Consider the following 14,732-nt stretch of genomic DNA (forward strand, 5'->3'; position numbering starts at 1 on the left):
AGTAGTATAAATGTAACTCAGAGAAAGGAAGTAAGGAGACAGACGATCCCTCCTTTTTCCCTCTTCAGTCTTACAGATGCACACGCTAGAGAGTCTCACTTTTTTCGCACTTAACAGTATTTATCTCCATTGTGGTGACAGTCTCCTCACGCTGATTGAGAAACATGGCCTCGCTCCTGCAGCTTCATTTATTTGCGAGCGGCAGGCACAGGGCTGCTCTCATCAGAGATCTGCACTCACATTGCATTAGCAATAGTACAGCCCATTTTTTATAAAAGAAGCAGATGATTAACATTATTCTGCACAAAGAGTATAAAGTTACACTGAAATTACAACAGTCACTGGGACTCACTCAAAGATTTCATGGCGTTGTGCGTTTGGAAATTCTCTGATAAAAGTAGTCTGGTGTGTGTGTTTGGGAAAATATGCTAACAACATTATTAATCCCAACAATGCTGCCTGTGTTCACATGGCACAATAACTGCATTTACCCCCGTGAAGCATCTGCTTTACCTCTAAATGACATGGCAGAGCCTACTCAGAGTATTAGGATGCAAATGCACTGGCTCTGTGAGTTGAGGCACTTGCAGTTAATCAAACATGAGATTTATGGTCCTTAATAGTGCTGTACATTGCCAATTTAGGAGAATAATATGTCCCAGTTGCTGTCTAATTTTGCTTGGCAACAGGCGCACTCCTGTGGAATCGCCCGGGGCAGTGTGAGTTGTCTCTGCATAGCCCAGTGTTCGCATGCTCAGTGGTTGTTTGAAGGTATTTCATCATATTGTTGCCTTGATTCAGCTCTGTGGGGATTTGTTAGTTGCACTCATGTGGGAAGTGCATCCAGTACATTGTTAAGCTAGGGCTGATAATGAAGATCAGCCAGCCAGAGTCCCCTGAGCTACGCAGAGAGAGATCGTCTAGTGAGACGCGCAGCACAGACATAGTGGAGCAGGACGAGCGCACGCAGCAATACACACAGACGCAGAGGAATCATCAGCACAAAGCATACAACACTGAGCTGTGTATTAGAGTAAGAACACAATACACTAACACATACGGTACATTAGATTTTTATCAAACGTGTTATACCTTGTTGTTCTTACTAAACACAACTCCAACCTCGTAAAATTGCCACTGTTATGTTTAAACGTTAGTTAAGCAAAATTGCAATCATTTTAATGCTACTGCCTTTTTGTTAGAATTGATATTGACAATGCAGGGCCCATAAAAACACAGCAGCTCTTTCCGTGGAAAGTTATTTGATTCTCAGCGTGGTGCTAGAACGTTTTGTTTCCTCTCCTCCCGCAGCAACATTGAACACTTTAATTGACACAATCTTTTTCTCCCTCTGTACTGTAGGTTACGTTTCATCCTACTCTATTTGTTTGTTCCACAAAAAGAGTATTTTCTTTTCGGACATTTGGGTTTAATCTATAATAGACGGCTATTTTTTTTCTGAAATAGGTCAGTGTAATCACAACAGTGAGGGATGGACAGTCACTGTAAAAGGGAAATCAATAGAGCTATCTATTTGTCGTAAACCAGGCCAGCATGATTTTTCTCCATTTTTCCTCCCCTGCCATATTTTTTCCCTCTCCAACACAATATGGCAGGTCCTCATTTTTCAGTAAAAGCATTATGTCTACCATTTTGTAAAATTGCAAATGGCCTTTTGAAAGTGCACTTTCTTTGCATAAGTTTCTGTGGGTCGTTTCTATTTATTGCCTCCTGGGGGCCCACTGTGTTTTATAAGGAAAAGAATAGTGAGGGGGGCCGCAGGGGTTTTGCGACAGCTTTTTGTGAGGCTGGGGGTGCTCTGCTTTTGTTGGCTCTTAATCTGGTTCTACTCTTGATGCCGGCGCTTTCAAAGAATTTGAGCCAGAGCAGAGAGGCCTCGTCAGCTTTTCCTCACCCTTTCTCTTTTGTGTCTCACCCTAAAACTGAAAGGCCCTGTCTTGAGGTGTTGTCAGACCAGAAAACAAGAATAAGTGACATGTGACAAGAACACAATGCTTGGATGGGCCAGCCAAAGTAAGCGGCCCCATCTGCTTTGGGCGATTTCTCTTCTGCCGGCTGTCTCCCGCCTCAGGTGAGAGGGGCCAGGGCGCGGGAGCTGAGATGGTGGCATCTGCCAGGCAAAGCAGTTGGCATGGCCGGGAGGGCACGGACCCCCTCTCTCGCTGCAGTACGCTGTCCTGCAGCCTTTGCACAAGCGCAGGTTTATCCGTCACTCATCCGGTTTCTGATGCCTCATCACTTTCTCATGTTCTACACACACTCTGTGCAGGACAGGAGTGTCAGCATGTAATGAAATGTTTGATTCATTGGGGCTGACAGAGGCAGAGGTCACAGAACTCCTCCAGATATGATCCTGACTGATGCTGATGGGAAAAGCTTTAAGAAAGGTGTCCTAATTATATGTCTTTGTGCCATCACCAAGTTTCTTAGCTGCACCCGTTCACACAGACCGACCTTTCGTGCTCAGAGCTCATCATACTGACATCTGTGTGTCCGGTATTGATGATTTTCAATACTCGCTGATTAGAAAAATTATTCTAAATTATGCTTATTTGAAGCAGAGGCCGCCCCCCACAAAAAATGTTTAAAAAAAAATGTCAGACATATCCCACTATGGATTTTTTAACATATAAAACTTCTGATGCAATATCATGCATGAATAAAGGCTGGCAAAATTAACATATATAATTTAATTCCTGAATTATTCAGAGGAATGTTGTTGAATAAACCATGCAGGAGTAAGATGTCCCCAATAATATCACTGTGTTGAAATATCTTGTGAGCACCGTTTCAAGATCAATCATAATCCTCACATCGCATCAAAGAAAAAAATATATATATTGGGACAAAACGCAACAAAGCCGACAGTTTGCATGCCGAGCAACGACTGTTTATTGAAACTGAATTAGGAAAAAAATACTGGATAATATTTTTCTGACAAATAACATCATTCTGTGCAGAAGCTATATCAGGGGGAAAAAAAGTTCTGTCTTATGAGAAGAAAGCAGAAGTGCTCACAAAAGCTTTCCGTGATATTATACATTGACATTTGTGCTGATCGCATTGTGCACGTTTTGTTGAATCTGCTTTATTAGAGGGAAGCTGTTTTTTCCCAGTTGCTATTAATTTGTGTTTCTGTGGGTGTGCAGTGCGAGAACAGAGAGATGTGGTTAACCCATTGTGAAGTTAGCCATCATCATTAAGATTCCACAGATAACAGGCATGCGGATTTCTACCGCTCAGCATTATAGGATCCCAGACTTCAAAGGCAGGTTTTTTTTTTTCTCATTCTACTGTGTCTGCGGCACGGTGAAGGGAAGAGAAAAAAAATCAGGAAAGGAGTTATGGAGTCAGGAAAATAAGGCAGATTGAGGGAAGAGAGGAGAGCGTGTATAACCTACCTGCACGTGGATCAGGTGACTGTTTAATGTGTTTGCTGCCACAGAGGTTCCCTTCAGCATACTTAGCCCCTTGCTAAATTGGTGTCCTCTCTGATTAAGTGGCACACACCTTAATAACGCTGTGGCTGACTATATGTTGGTTCACTTTAAAGATCAAGTTCATTTCTCACAGTGGTCATTAAAGTGCAGGTCTGCGTAATTCAAATCAATTCACTTATGCTCTTTTTTTCCTCCCAGCATCTCCATTTCTCTCTTACCTGTAACACCATTGTCAGCTCTTATTTATATGCTGTCTCCTTTTTTTAACATATATATATCTAATGAATGTAAAGGTACCACTAGTGTTATTTTGGCTTTGTACAAATCTCGTAATACTATTTCCAGTTCCATTACACAGATATTACAATGAAGTTCCATCTTAATTCCGATTACTGCGCTTTGCCATTATGCTTTTTGCCATTACATCACCATGAGCTGTTCTACAGTGAGAGTGTTGAGTGTACGAGAGAGAGAAATATGCTGTTCTCCAGTATTGTAGTGGATTACAGAATCAAGGTCGACTCACAAGACACAGAGCAGCATTATCCCTTAATCCTGTGTTTTGGTTTCAAATAGCCTTTTTACTCCTAATCTTCACAAGTAAAATGACAAACATGAATACTAAGGTAGGTATTTAAACGTGCATTACCTGCGATGTTAAGGTCAAAGGCTTATGTTAACTTAAAGTGGCTTCTTATTTTGTTAAAGAACAGATGATCATGTGTTTGCCACATATTTAGCTGCAGCTATGTAACAGAAGACAAGGGATTCTTGTGATGAAATTCCCTCAGGCACTTACAGTCAGATAAGAAAAGTCTCTGAACTTTTCATCCAAACTATGAGTTATTTGTTGTTTTTCCACTGTTTTATTTAGACTCTAATAATTTGAAAGAAGATTTCTAAATAAATATTATTTCCCTCTCCCCAAAATTCATTTGGCCTGCTGTACCTGGGCACGGGGAGGGCCAGCCTCACTGAGTCAACAGATATAGTGAGTAGATGAGCTTCAATAATGAGGCAGGGTCCTTTCTTGAGCAGACAGCTCTTGTGTCCATCAGGTTCAGCTGTGGCAGAGCCGGAGGAAACTTAAAGGTGTTGTGAAAGACTAAAAGTGGGCCAGCCGCTGCTGCCTCCTGTTGACCTACCTTGTTCAGAGGGTCCAGGTACAGACTGATGACAGGACTCCTCCTCAGCGGACCACATTACTAATGTGTGAGGGTGCAAGAGGAGCACACCCAGTGATGAATCACTCCCCTGCACCCGTGGCATCCTCATAAGTCAAGAGTAAAAGTGTTGAGAGTGCGCTCGGTAAAAGAGCTCCTTCGTCCCGTTACCATAGAGAAACTCTGTCCAGGCCCGCTGGAAGACTGGAGGGGGGGAAGGCTAAGTGGTGCGCATAGCCTGAAGATCTCCCTCAATCTTGAGGAAAACATTAGTCCCTCTTGAGGGTCACTTGTTTTTATGAAGCTCATAGAACTTAGGAAAAGTTCCTTTCATGCTTGAACAGAGCTGCTTTTTAATAAATGAGAGTAATCTACCTCTCGTTGATCTGGACTGCCTCACTGGACCGAATGCATTACCTGAAGTCACAGAGAGAACATTAAATATATGTTAGTTTAAGCTAAAACCGTTTTCTTCTGAGGGTTCCTGCGCTGAGCATTCCCGGGGAAGGGCACTGCCTCATTATTCACTTTGGTGTTTCAGGAGAGAGAATAATGGCCAAATTGTTCAGCCTATAAAAGCAAGCGGGGAAAATCTTTCAGCTATTTAGAAGTTTCATAATAGATTTTTTTTAACATTGAAAAGAACTTTACTCCTGCAAATCTTGTACATCACAGTTTGCTTTTCTATTTTCTTACTGTCTTCTAGCCTAAAGCCAGAAGGTTAACTATTTTAGTTTACACACCTCCCCTCCCCCCAGAGCTGATGTCGGGCTATATTGGTGATGCTGGGGCAGTGTGTAAGTTTGACGCTAGGTAATACATCACACACTCCGGGGGGTCTCCCTGGTATGCTCCTCAATAATGAAGTTCATTCGTTAACTTCTCCCTCAAAGGCCAAGTTCCCCGCTGCCCTTTTCAACCGCCATTGCATCTCTTACCAGAGTCACCCTACCCACAGAAAAAAACACATCATCATGCTTTTCCCCTTGACAGGCTCAGTGGTTGCCTTTGCAGGTCATGAAGAATAAGAAGGTCCATTACCAATCCCTCATGCCTGCTTATAGCCATAATTATCACAGGGAAAATGACCTGCTCTGTTTGGTTTGCTCGGAGAGGAGCCGCGCTTCCCTAATCGCCACCTCCTTCCCTCCTGTCGCCCTCATGCCATGGAGATGGAGCTGGTTTTTGGGGAGTCTTGCCAGTTCATTAGAATTCACAGGGTTCCACCTCCCTGCCTAGCCAGGCTAAGCCTCTCACACAGGCTGCCATGCCTGCGATAATCTCCCCTCCTCGTTCCCTCTTGCTCCTTCTCTCTCTATCCTCCTATCCCTTTCCTCTCTGTCCCCAAGGGCAGCCTCACACAAAAGAGATGCAGCGCAATTCATTGTTGAATATGATTTCTATTGATCTATTTAAAATTTGTGCCTTGAGTTATATGATAGCACTTCAGCGGTGCTGGTGATCTCTCTTTACCTCTGCCTTTTTTATATGATAAACCAAACGAATAACCTTTGCGGAGTAACTTTCTGTATTTTTCAAAAGTGCATCCATCAGTTGTCCATCCACTTGCAGTGGGGAGGTTGTGAGTGCTTTTGTTGCTGCTGGAGTCCTCAAATCTAACTGAGAAACAGCACGTTCAATTAAACAGCTACTAAACAGAATCAGCCTCTTGCCATCAGCACTTATTCATGCATCTATTCATGTATTTATCCTTTACTGAACTTGGAAGGTTTCATTCTGATACTATTTCTCTTCTACCAGGGCCTCGGTGTCAAGGATGGGCACCAATGAAATAAAAGATTTAATATGTAAATACAAGCAGGGTCTGCTTAAGCTAAGAACCAATGGTAAAAAATTATATTGGGAAAGTAAAAAGCGCATGTTAAAGGCAGTGACTCAAAGTAATGACTCATACCTGAAAGGGGTAATTTTCTGCGTTCGCTGACGAGAGCCTTGGTCAGTCCTTGACTTCGCTGCCACGTTGACTTTGAAAACATTTGATTGAATTGGTTTGGCAATTTTTTCACGTTTGTACAAAAAAAAGATTTAATGCAGCTCTATTAATAACCATGGCAGTAAAACAAGAGGCTATAGCCTTGTCAACCATTCACTATAAGCACTGTGTTGTTGATTGTGATTGCATGACAGTTGACAGTTGTGCACTTCACCTATGTAGGAATGATATGCTTTCATATCGCTTCCTTTTGACCCTGCCGTTCTATAAATATTGTGTTTGTGTGTGTGTGCACTGAGTGACAGATGGAAAAAGTGAAAATAATGCTGAGCTGGCCGTGGGGCTACTGTGTGTATAGATGATGAAGGGCAGTGAATATTGTTACAAACATGGAGTCATCTAATCAGCGTGTAAGTGTAAAGATACAAAAGTACAAGACTGGCTTACAGCTGCAACATAGACTAGACACACTGCGCTGCTCTGTGGAAAATCCATTAGCCGTAATGAGGTAACAGTTTCCTGTAGCTACACATTATACCGTAATAGAACATTATACCATGGCACAGCATTGGCATGTAGTTTTTAAACTCCCCCTGTCCTTATTCAAACTTGTCTCTTAATGCAGCCCTCCACAGTCCTCTGGACATAACCCAATAGTGTCCTCTATTTTCACTGAAATAGATATTCCCTTTGTTGTCTGTGTGATTTATTGAAGTCTTCCCACAAGTGGAAGCCCCCAGGAAATTGCCTGGAATGGCCCTAAATTGGTTTATGATTGTGTGGTGTGGGCCGGTGCTGTTATGGTTCTAATATTATGCCCTCCACTCCTTGGCATCTATATTAAATTGATCTGTATTGTTTTCATGGAGTGCCTGTTGGAGCTTGTTAATTCTGCCGCTGCTTGGGGCGGCTGGTGCATTTCCAAACACCCAGGTGGCTCTGTGGCAGGAATATAAGCCTCAGCTCTCCGAGATGCCTCACAAAAAGACTGTGACGCACAAATTGAGGAAGTTCATTAGTGTTTATCTTGTGGGGTCAAAGGCCACGAGGTGCAACAGCACGCAGGCTGAATGTCCTCGGTCTCAGAGGCCAATCCAGAGTTGTAAGAGTTAACGTGGATCAGCTGCATGGTGAGTCTGTGTGTGGAATGGCTACAGACAGGCTGTTAATGAGGCCATTATCAGCTTTGGTCCTCTCCTCTCCTCCAGGGGCACCAGTAGATGCTCTGCTCCTCATCTCAATTGAATTTAATTCCACAGGGGTTGTTTACAGTAAATACATTTTGCCTGAATTAAAGTGTGAGACACTTGACTTGGATGGACTCATTGCAGAATTGTAGTATTTTGTTAGTACCAGTATAGCGTTGACAGAAACCTTTTACGGTTACTATCTCTGTTTTATACAAGGAGCATAAAGAAATGCCTGAAATGATTCTATCGATGGCTTAACTTCACCACATTTAATACCCACAGGCATTTCACCGGCAGTGCCTCTGTGGCTTAATCAATGTTGTAATGAACAAGTATCAGCAGCATATTGGCATACTGTCACCACTAATGTGGAGCAGTCAAGGAAGAGCGTGATCAAGACTAAACCAAGCAGCTGTGATGTAAACATGCTATAAGCCTGGGACCTCAGCATTTTAACATAATTATATACAGTTGGGGAACTATGTTTGTTGTAGAGCTGAAAGAATAGAACAAAATCCACATTGGTTTATTTCGATTTGATGGTTTTAATTAAATTACAAGAAAGAAAATTATATATTTGTTCATACCTATGTGTTATATATTGGTATAAAGCTGTGCAAATGGTTATGGTTTTATTTGCCCAGGCTGTGAGATATTGATCACGGGATAGATTTCCTCTGTCACCTCAATACAGTGAAGATGAATGAGACTATGCTTGTCACAGTACTAAAAATTTAGATGCACACAAACAAAAACATCCCATAAGATACTGCCAAAAGCTTTCGTAGGGTATGTGTCTTTGGTTCAAATTAGTATTTGTAGTACACTTTGTGTGTCTGTGTTTGCCCTTAACTGTGGAATTTTAAAGTTATAAAAAAACAAATGATTGGACAATGAGACCCTTTGTGATCTAAAGCCTTGTTTGGTTCACAGAAAATCTGAGTGGAAAGCTACTTATTTATACCCTAAAATGATTAATCCAGCTGAGTTTCCTGTTTGCTGCTGTTATCTTGATTTGAATGTGACATTTTACAATATTTTTTCTATAACCTTCCTCACCTATTGGGAACTCCCTCAGAACCTCATCTCCTCACCACGTACATATGTTGTAAGTAGACAAAACATTAGCTTCTTCCAACTTTCTCCAGATTACCATAATACAGATGTGTTCCTCCTGCTTCTCTAAGATGTTCTTGGATAACCAACCAACTCAACCCATGCTATCATCTCATTTTTTCCTGTTAACCATAGCTCAGTGTTAAGCCACAGTGTCTCGAGCCTGCTTCTAGAAAGACTGAAAAAAAAGGCTGCAGACAGTTCCTGAGAGACGACCACAGATAGTGGCAGTTAAACATGTTCCTGTGTGGGCCGTGCCTCTGACTCATCTGGTGAACTTCTGTGCCGTCTCTGACATCACATTGTTTTGAATAGTTTTACAGAGGGCCTGTCTATGGCTGGTTTGTATCCCAAGCACGCTTCATTTGATGCTATCAGTCTCTGAATGATATTTTGTTCATTAGACGGTGTGCAGTAAGAGACCGGTGTTGACACAACATGAGCTAATGTGTTTAGTGACTCTAATGGATCATAGAGGTCCTAATGAAACATTGTCATGGGAAGATTTATGTTGCAAGCTGCTGAGTCCTCATTTCCATTTTATATGTGGTTAGACGTACCTTTATTCAATGAACAATAGAAGACATGAAATGAATATGGATATTTAGTATATATATAGTTTACATAAATGATCAAAGTGTCTGTTAATATTGCGTTGTTGATATGAAATTCTTGCCATGGCAAAGATACCATGTTTGTGTATTTACAATTTTATTAAAAATATTAGTGGTTTAAAAAAGAAATCTCAATATTTATTCCACCTTTAATTTTTCAATCTGAAATATTGCATAGACTGAGACTGAAGCTTTCTGATATTTGTCTTGAGATGGGTATGATATGTGCGACCAGCTTATTCATGGAAATGCCAAATGCAACGTGGTTATTGGCCAGGGCTGGATTGCACTAAAACCAGAATATTGTATCAGAGAGAGGCAGCTGGTTAGGAGTCGGAACAGATTATCATATGAGAGAGGATATGCGAGGAGAGGGGGAGGTGAAAGACAGGGAGAGAGAGAGAGAGGGGTATAGGGACTCGAATGGAAAGCGGGGGGCCAAAGCGAGGGGCACGGAAGGGAGAGAGAGAGAAATGATAGCAAGAAACTCATCGCCAGGTCGCTGTGGGGTGGAGGGGATCATCCAAACCCTTCCGTCTCTATCTTGCCTTCCTCACCTGTCAAAAAAAGTGTGTGAGAGCCGTCTGAGTGTGTGCGGGAGAGAGGAGGGAACGCGGGTCCTCTGAGGGGTCAGGGGAAGAAGCTGAGACTCCACTCATCTTCTCTCTGAGCAGGGCCCACCGCTGTTCGCAGACATCTGGCCTCACACTGATCACTCATATCTACAGACAGCGAGGAGAAGACGAGCAGAGCGCTTCCATCTTTGAGCCATGGAAAAATTACACTTCCCCTCTTATCCATCCTCTCCACGCTTCTCTCTCTCTTTTTCCTTTGCTTCCTCGTTCTGTTGTTTCTTCAGCTCTTTTTCCCCTTCATCCCAGTCTATAGCCTTTTATCCCCTCTTTGACTCTTTTCTTATCCTTGACATTGCACCATTTTAAAGGCCCCCCCCCCCCGAACAAAACAAAAAAACAGGGAAGCATAAAGGGCCGGGGAAAGATTGTGAAAAACTGGTGTCTGCTAGATCTGGTTCGGACTTTATCCTCATACTGAAGAGATAAGCCAGAGAAGATAGTGAGAGTGTGCTGTGTCTAGCAAGCCGGTATACAAGGCTCTGACTGCAATCAGTGGGAAGAGGGCCAGCTTCCCTGCCTGAGCTCTCAGCGCCCCTACTGGCTGCACGCTGTGCCAATCAAAGGCTGGTGGGTGGGGAGCAGTCAGACATGAACACTGATGTCACAGTCACATGGATTCTGGTGTGGTCATGCTCGGAGGCTGAGAGACAGAGCTGTGCTGGCCAGCTGCTGCTGAGACAGCAGTGGAGGGCTTTGCGCTGGTGATAGTTTTTCTCTTATGGACTCGAAGCTTAATGATGTATTTTGTGATTTCAGCTATGAAAGGTAAGAGCAAAAACGCATGCTGATCCTTTACCCAGAGTAACAAGTAGGGAAGTATGGCTCCTCTATTCATAGCCTGCCAACTCTTTGCATTTCATTTGCAAGGCATGAGTGTGACAGCGAGGGAGGGAGAGAGAGAGAACTATAATAATACAGAGCTCCTGAATGTGTGCAACTGAATTAAGCTCTGTTAATATTTCTTAACATGCATGGTCAGAATTTCTTTTTGATTTCTAAAAAACAAAAAGAGCTAGAAATATCTGACTTATTAAAATCTGCAAAGGTATTTTTGCTTTTGATTGTATTATCCTTAGTGTGTTTTCTTACTTCTACTGTTATGTAGCTGGTGCAATCTTTGTAAGGGTATGTGTCTGACAATAACTGCTCCTGAGCCTCAGAAAAGAAGTTTTTTTTTTTTTTTTTTTGGCGTTGGTGTGAGGTAGCATGCAAGGGGACTGGGGGTGAGGGGTAGCTGGGGGTCCTGTCGCTATTCCTCTGTGTCCCATTCTTAATCCTGTTGTTCCAGTCCAGAGGACGTGTCTGTTCCGCGGGAAGATGTGCGTGGCAGTGTTGAACGTGGGTCGCAGACGGGCGACAAGGCACTGGCGCGACTGGCAGACTGTGATTCTTGGAGTTGATACTGGTGCATGTGTGTGTTTATATCTGTGTGTGTGTGAGTGAGTGTGTGTTGTGTTCCACTGACCTATTTTTTGGGTAGTCAGGTTTACATGTGTGGCCATGAGAGCTGCACTGGGTCTTCCCAGTCGCTGTGATGTTGATCTAGTATGCTTAATCCCAGCTCTTCCACCCCCTCCATCATACAGGCATACATGCGCACACATACACACACACACTCTCTCTCACACACATCCACGCAAACAGATTCTGAAAGTGCTGGCAGACATACAGTACAGTCGCCACTTCTCTTATGCTTGCTTGCACACACACACACACACACACGCACACACACAATCATGTTGTTCACACACATGAATACACTCTCATTCTTCCATATAAAGAAATGTGAACAATCATATCCAAACATATGTGCTCATATGCATCTGCATGATACAGTCAAATACAATTTCCACGATGTAGCAGTGGAAGCGTGGTCACTGTGTGTTAAAATAAAAAATGTCAGTAATGATAACGTGATTTGATACTTCTCTCTTCCCACCAAATAAATTCACTGTTGTGTCTTTTCAACATATAAAAACAGTAGACGTCCGTGTTTAAGCAAATACATTTAATGTCTGTAAAAGTAATCCTGTAGTAAAAGTAAGATTTAATATTAGTAATATTGAGAGAAGTGTATCCCTAATTTCCATTTATGATTTACATATAATTTTGCCATCAAAATGTTGCATTTTGGTATTTTTATGAGACTGGATACTATGGCCATATAGCGTTGTGTTTATTTCACTACTGATCAAAGTGTAAAGATTTAAATTAAGTGATAAATCTGACCTCTGTGAAGAAGAGGGAGTGCAAAACTTTTTTTTTGAGTGAGATTCGTATGAGAAATGGCCTTTGACCTATTGTCCTTTATATGCAATTTATAGTTAGATGGAATCACATATTTTGAGATGGAATTGAGTTTCTCATGTTGCTCATGTTGTGTAGTTTTATACCTTTTTTAAGTAAAATATTTTTAATGTTTATATTTCTTCCTCTTCATAGTGTAGAACATTTTTTTTAAACTATACATTTTCAAGATATTAAATTAATTCAGTTTATTAGGTTTTAATGTGTTTGTTAACCTGTTTAGTAGCCAGTTTTCATCTTTCGTTTTAGCTCCGTCTTTTTCATTATTATTATTACTTTCAGTTTGAAAGAATCGGCTGGTGTCATCAGGCTACTGTGACAATGTCAGAAATTAAATTAGAATGTGAACAAGCTTTATAATTGGAAACTCATTTAAACAGAAGTAGTAATTTCTTCCTGAAAAAGGTCAGTGAAATGGATGAACAGCACAATGACTTCTTGCTGCCTTGGCATGCACTTCTTCATTATGTTAATATTTCTGCATGATTATTCTGCATGTGCCTTTTTTCTCAGTGATCTTTTTTTCCCCACAGTTTTTCATACTGTACTCCACCATCACTACCACCTCTCCCTCTCGGTTCAGCCTCTCTACCACACCACTGCCTCTCAAGCACCTAATTACCTGTAATGGAAACATCCCTCTCATTACCCCATGCAAATTAGCCAGCCTACTCAGCACAATTAAGATGAAAATTCCAATTACATAATTAAAGAAAGTTGTTTGATGTGTGGATCGACAGAAAAAGTAAAAACTGCGTCGCGCCCGTTGTACATATAATTAACCCCTCAAAAAAAAAAAAAGGCATTATCGTGGCAAGGTACAGCAGCAGGGTTTTTAAATTGTCGAAAGCAAAGCCCAGTGAGCCACTACAGTGTGTGCAGACTGCACATAAATATGTGATTCAACACGAGTGTGTACTAGACTGTGAAAAATGTTCTGGGGCCGCAGAGAAGGTAAAGCTAAATATCTTTTGATAGGCGCTTTAAGGCTATGTTAACAAGGCTGTAAATATTTGCTGTAGATTTGGTACTCTTTGTCTCTTTTCATCAGTGGTTGATTGAAGTGCTCACTACCCTGTGCTGCAGGCTTTCACACATTAAAGCAGAGGTTAACAAGATTGGCTATTATCCAGTTAGGGACTGAGGACAAGAAGAGCCGAAGGAAAAATCGCCACAGATTAAGGTGAAGGCAAATATAGCACAAGTCACCTGCAAGGATTTGAAATAAAAGATTACAATTACAAAGAAGGAATATTTTAGTCTAAAATCATTTCTATATGAATGTGAAACAACTGCAATAACATAGTTACAAGAATAAAATACAGTTTTGTACTAATAATTGTAAATTGCATTTATGAAAAATGTCCCTTCTGTGAGGGAGAACGTACATTTCTGTGTAAAATTTCAAAGATAATATCTGAGCAGAGGGAAGACAAAACAAACTCGGAGGCTGGATGTGTGCCTCAGCCCCTTCTCTTGCCTGTTGGCTGGCTGAGGAAGTGGAATGGCGTCCCCACGGGTTATTAAAGTGTGTGAGGTGTGCCAGTCTGTGTTGTGCACACTGAGACCAACATCCTGGTTTCCTGGCTGTGTGTGTGGAGGGACTGGTTAATGAGATATTGACTGCCCATTGAGAGCATGGATTTTTGATTTGGCTCCATAGAAGTTGAGAGGAGAGGATCAATTGCTGAGTCTGATATTGGGTTTTTTTGTTCATTACAAATTATTGGTAATATTTATATGACATTTTATTTGTAATTCTAGTGAGATAAATCACATGAAGGATGACCATAGTCAATCACCATTGAATTTATTATAATATCAATAAATAGATAAAAAATAAAAATACCATCAAAATAAAATTATTTGAAATATAATTTGCGTCATGCATATGAAAACAGTATCATTTAATAGTACATAATTAGAGGAGATTGATACCAAATCAATATCTTTACAGCAGTGATTACAGTGGAAGTGATTTTCCCTTCTACCAACAAACAAATTTACAAGACTGCATTTTTGGAGCCAAGTATAGTTTTTACACCACACAAACATTAATCTATAACTTCATCCAAACTGCTGCCAGACAGATCATGTCAGTCGCCTTCTTGTGTCAGTCACACTTTGTGGTTTTGACAGATTAGCCCAATCACAGGCAAGGTTAAATGACTGTCTTGTCCCATGCCCAATTAGACAGCGTAATACAACAAACAGCAGCAGCTCAACATAACCATCCGGCTATCATTTTTGTTCATTCTGAAACACGCACACAAGTTCAGTCGGGGTTCTCAA

At 41.4% G+C, this 14,732-nt stretch overlaps 1 protein-coding gene across 2 annotated transcripts in view; it reads left to right on the forward strand.

The window, feature by feature from the left end:
* Positions 1-14,732, forward strand: part of roraa (RAR-related orphan receptor A, paralog a) — a 173,545-nt gene that overhangs the window by 121,886 nt on the left and 36,927 nt on the right. Inside the window, exon 1 of one of the 2 annotated variants that reach the window (XM_020079420.2) lies at positions 10,743-10,898. The exons of the other annotated variant lie outside the window; for it this stretch is intronic. Coding sequence (XP_019934979.1) covers positions 10,868-10,898 — 31 coding nt within the window. The 5' untranslated portion in view covers positions 10,743-10,867. Of the gene's footprint in view, positions 1-10,742; positions 10,899-14,732 lie in introns of those variants that run through there. 2 annotated transcript variants of the gene reach the window in all.

The sequence above is a fragment of the Paralichthys olivaceus genome, chromosome 7 (genome assembly GCF_024713975.1).
Source record: "Paralichthys olivaceus isolate ysfri-2021 chromosome 7, ASM2471397v2, whole genome shotgun sequence".
NCBI lineage: Eukaryota > Metazoa > Chordata > Actinopteri > Pleuronectiformes > Paralichthyidae > Paralichthys > Paralichthys olivaceus.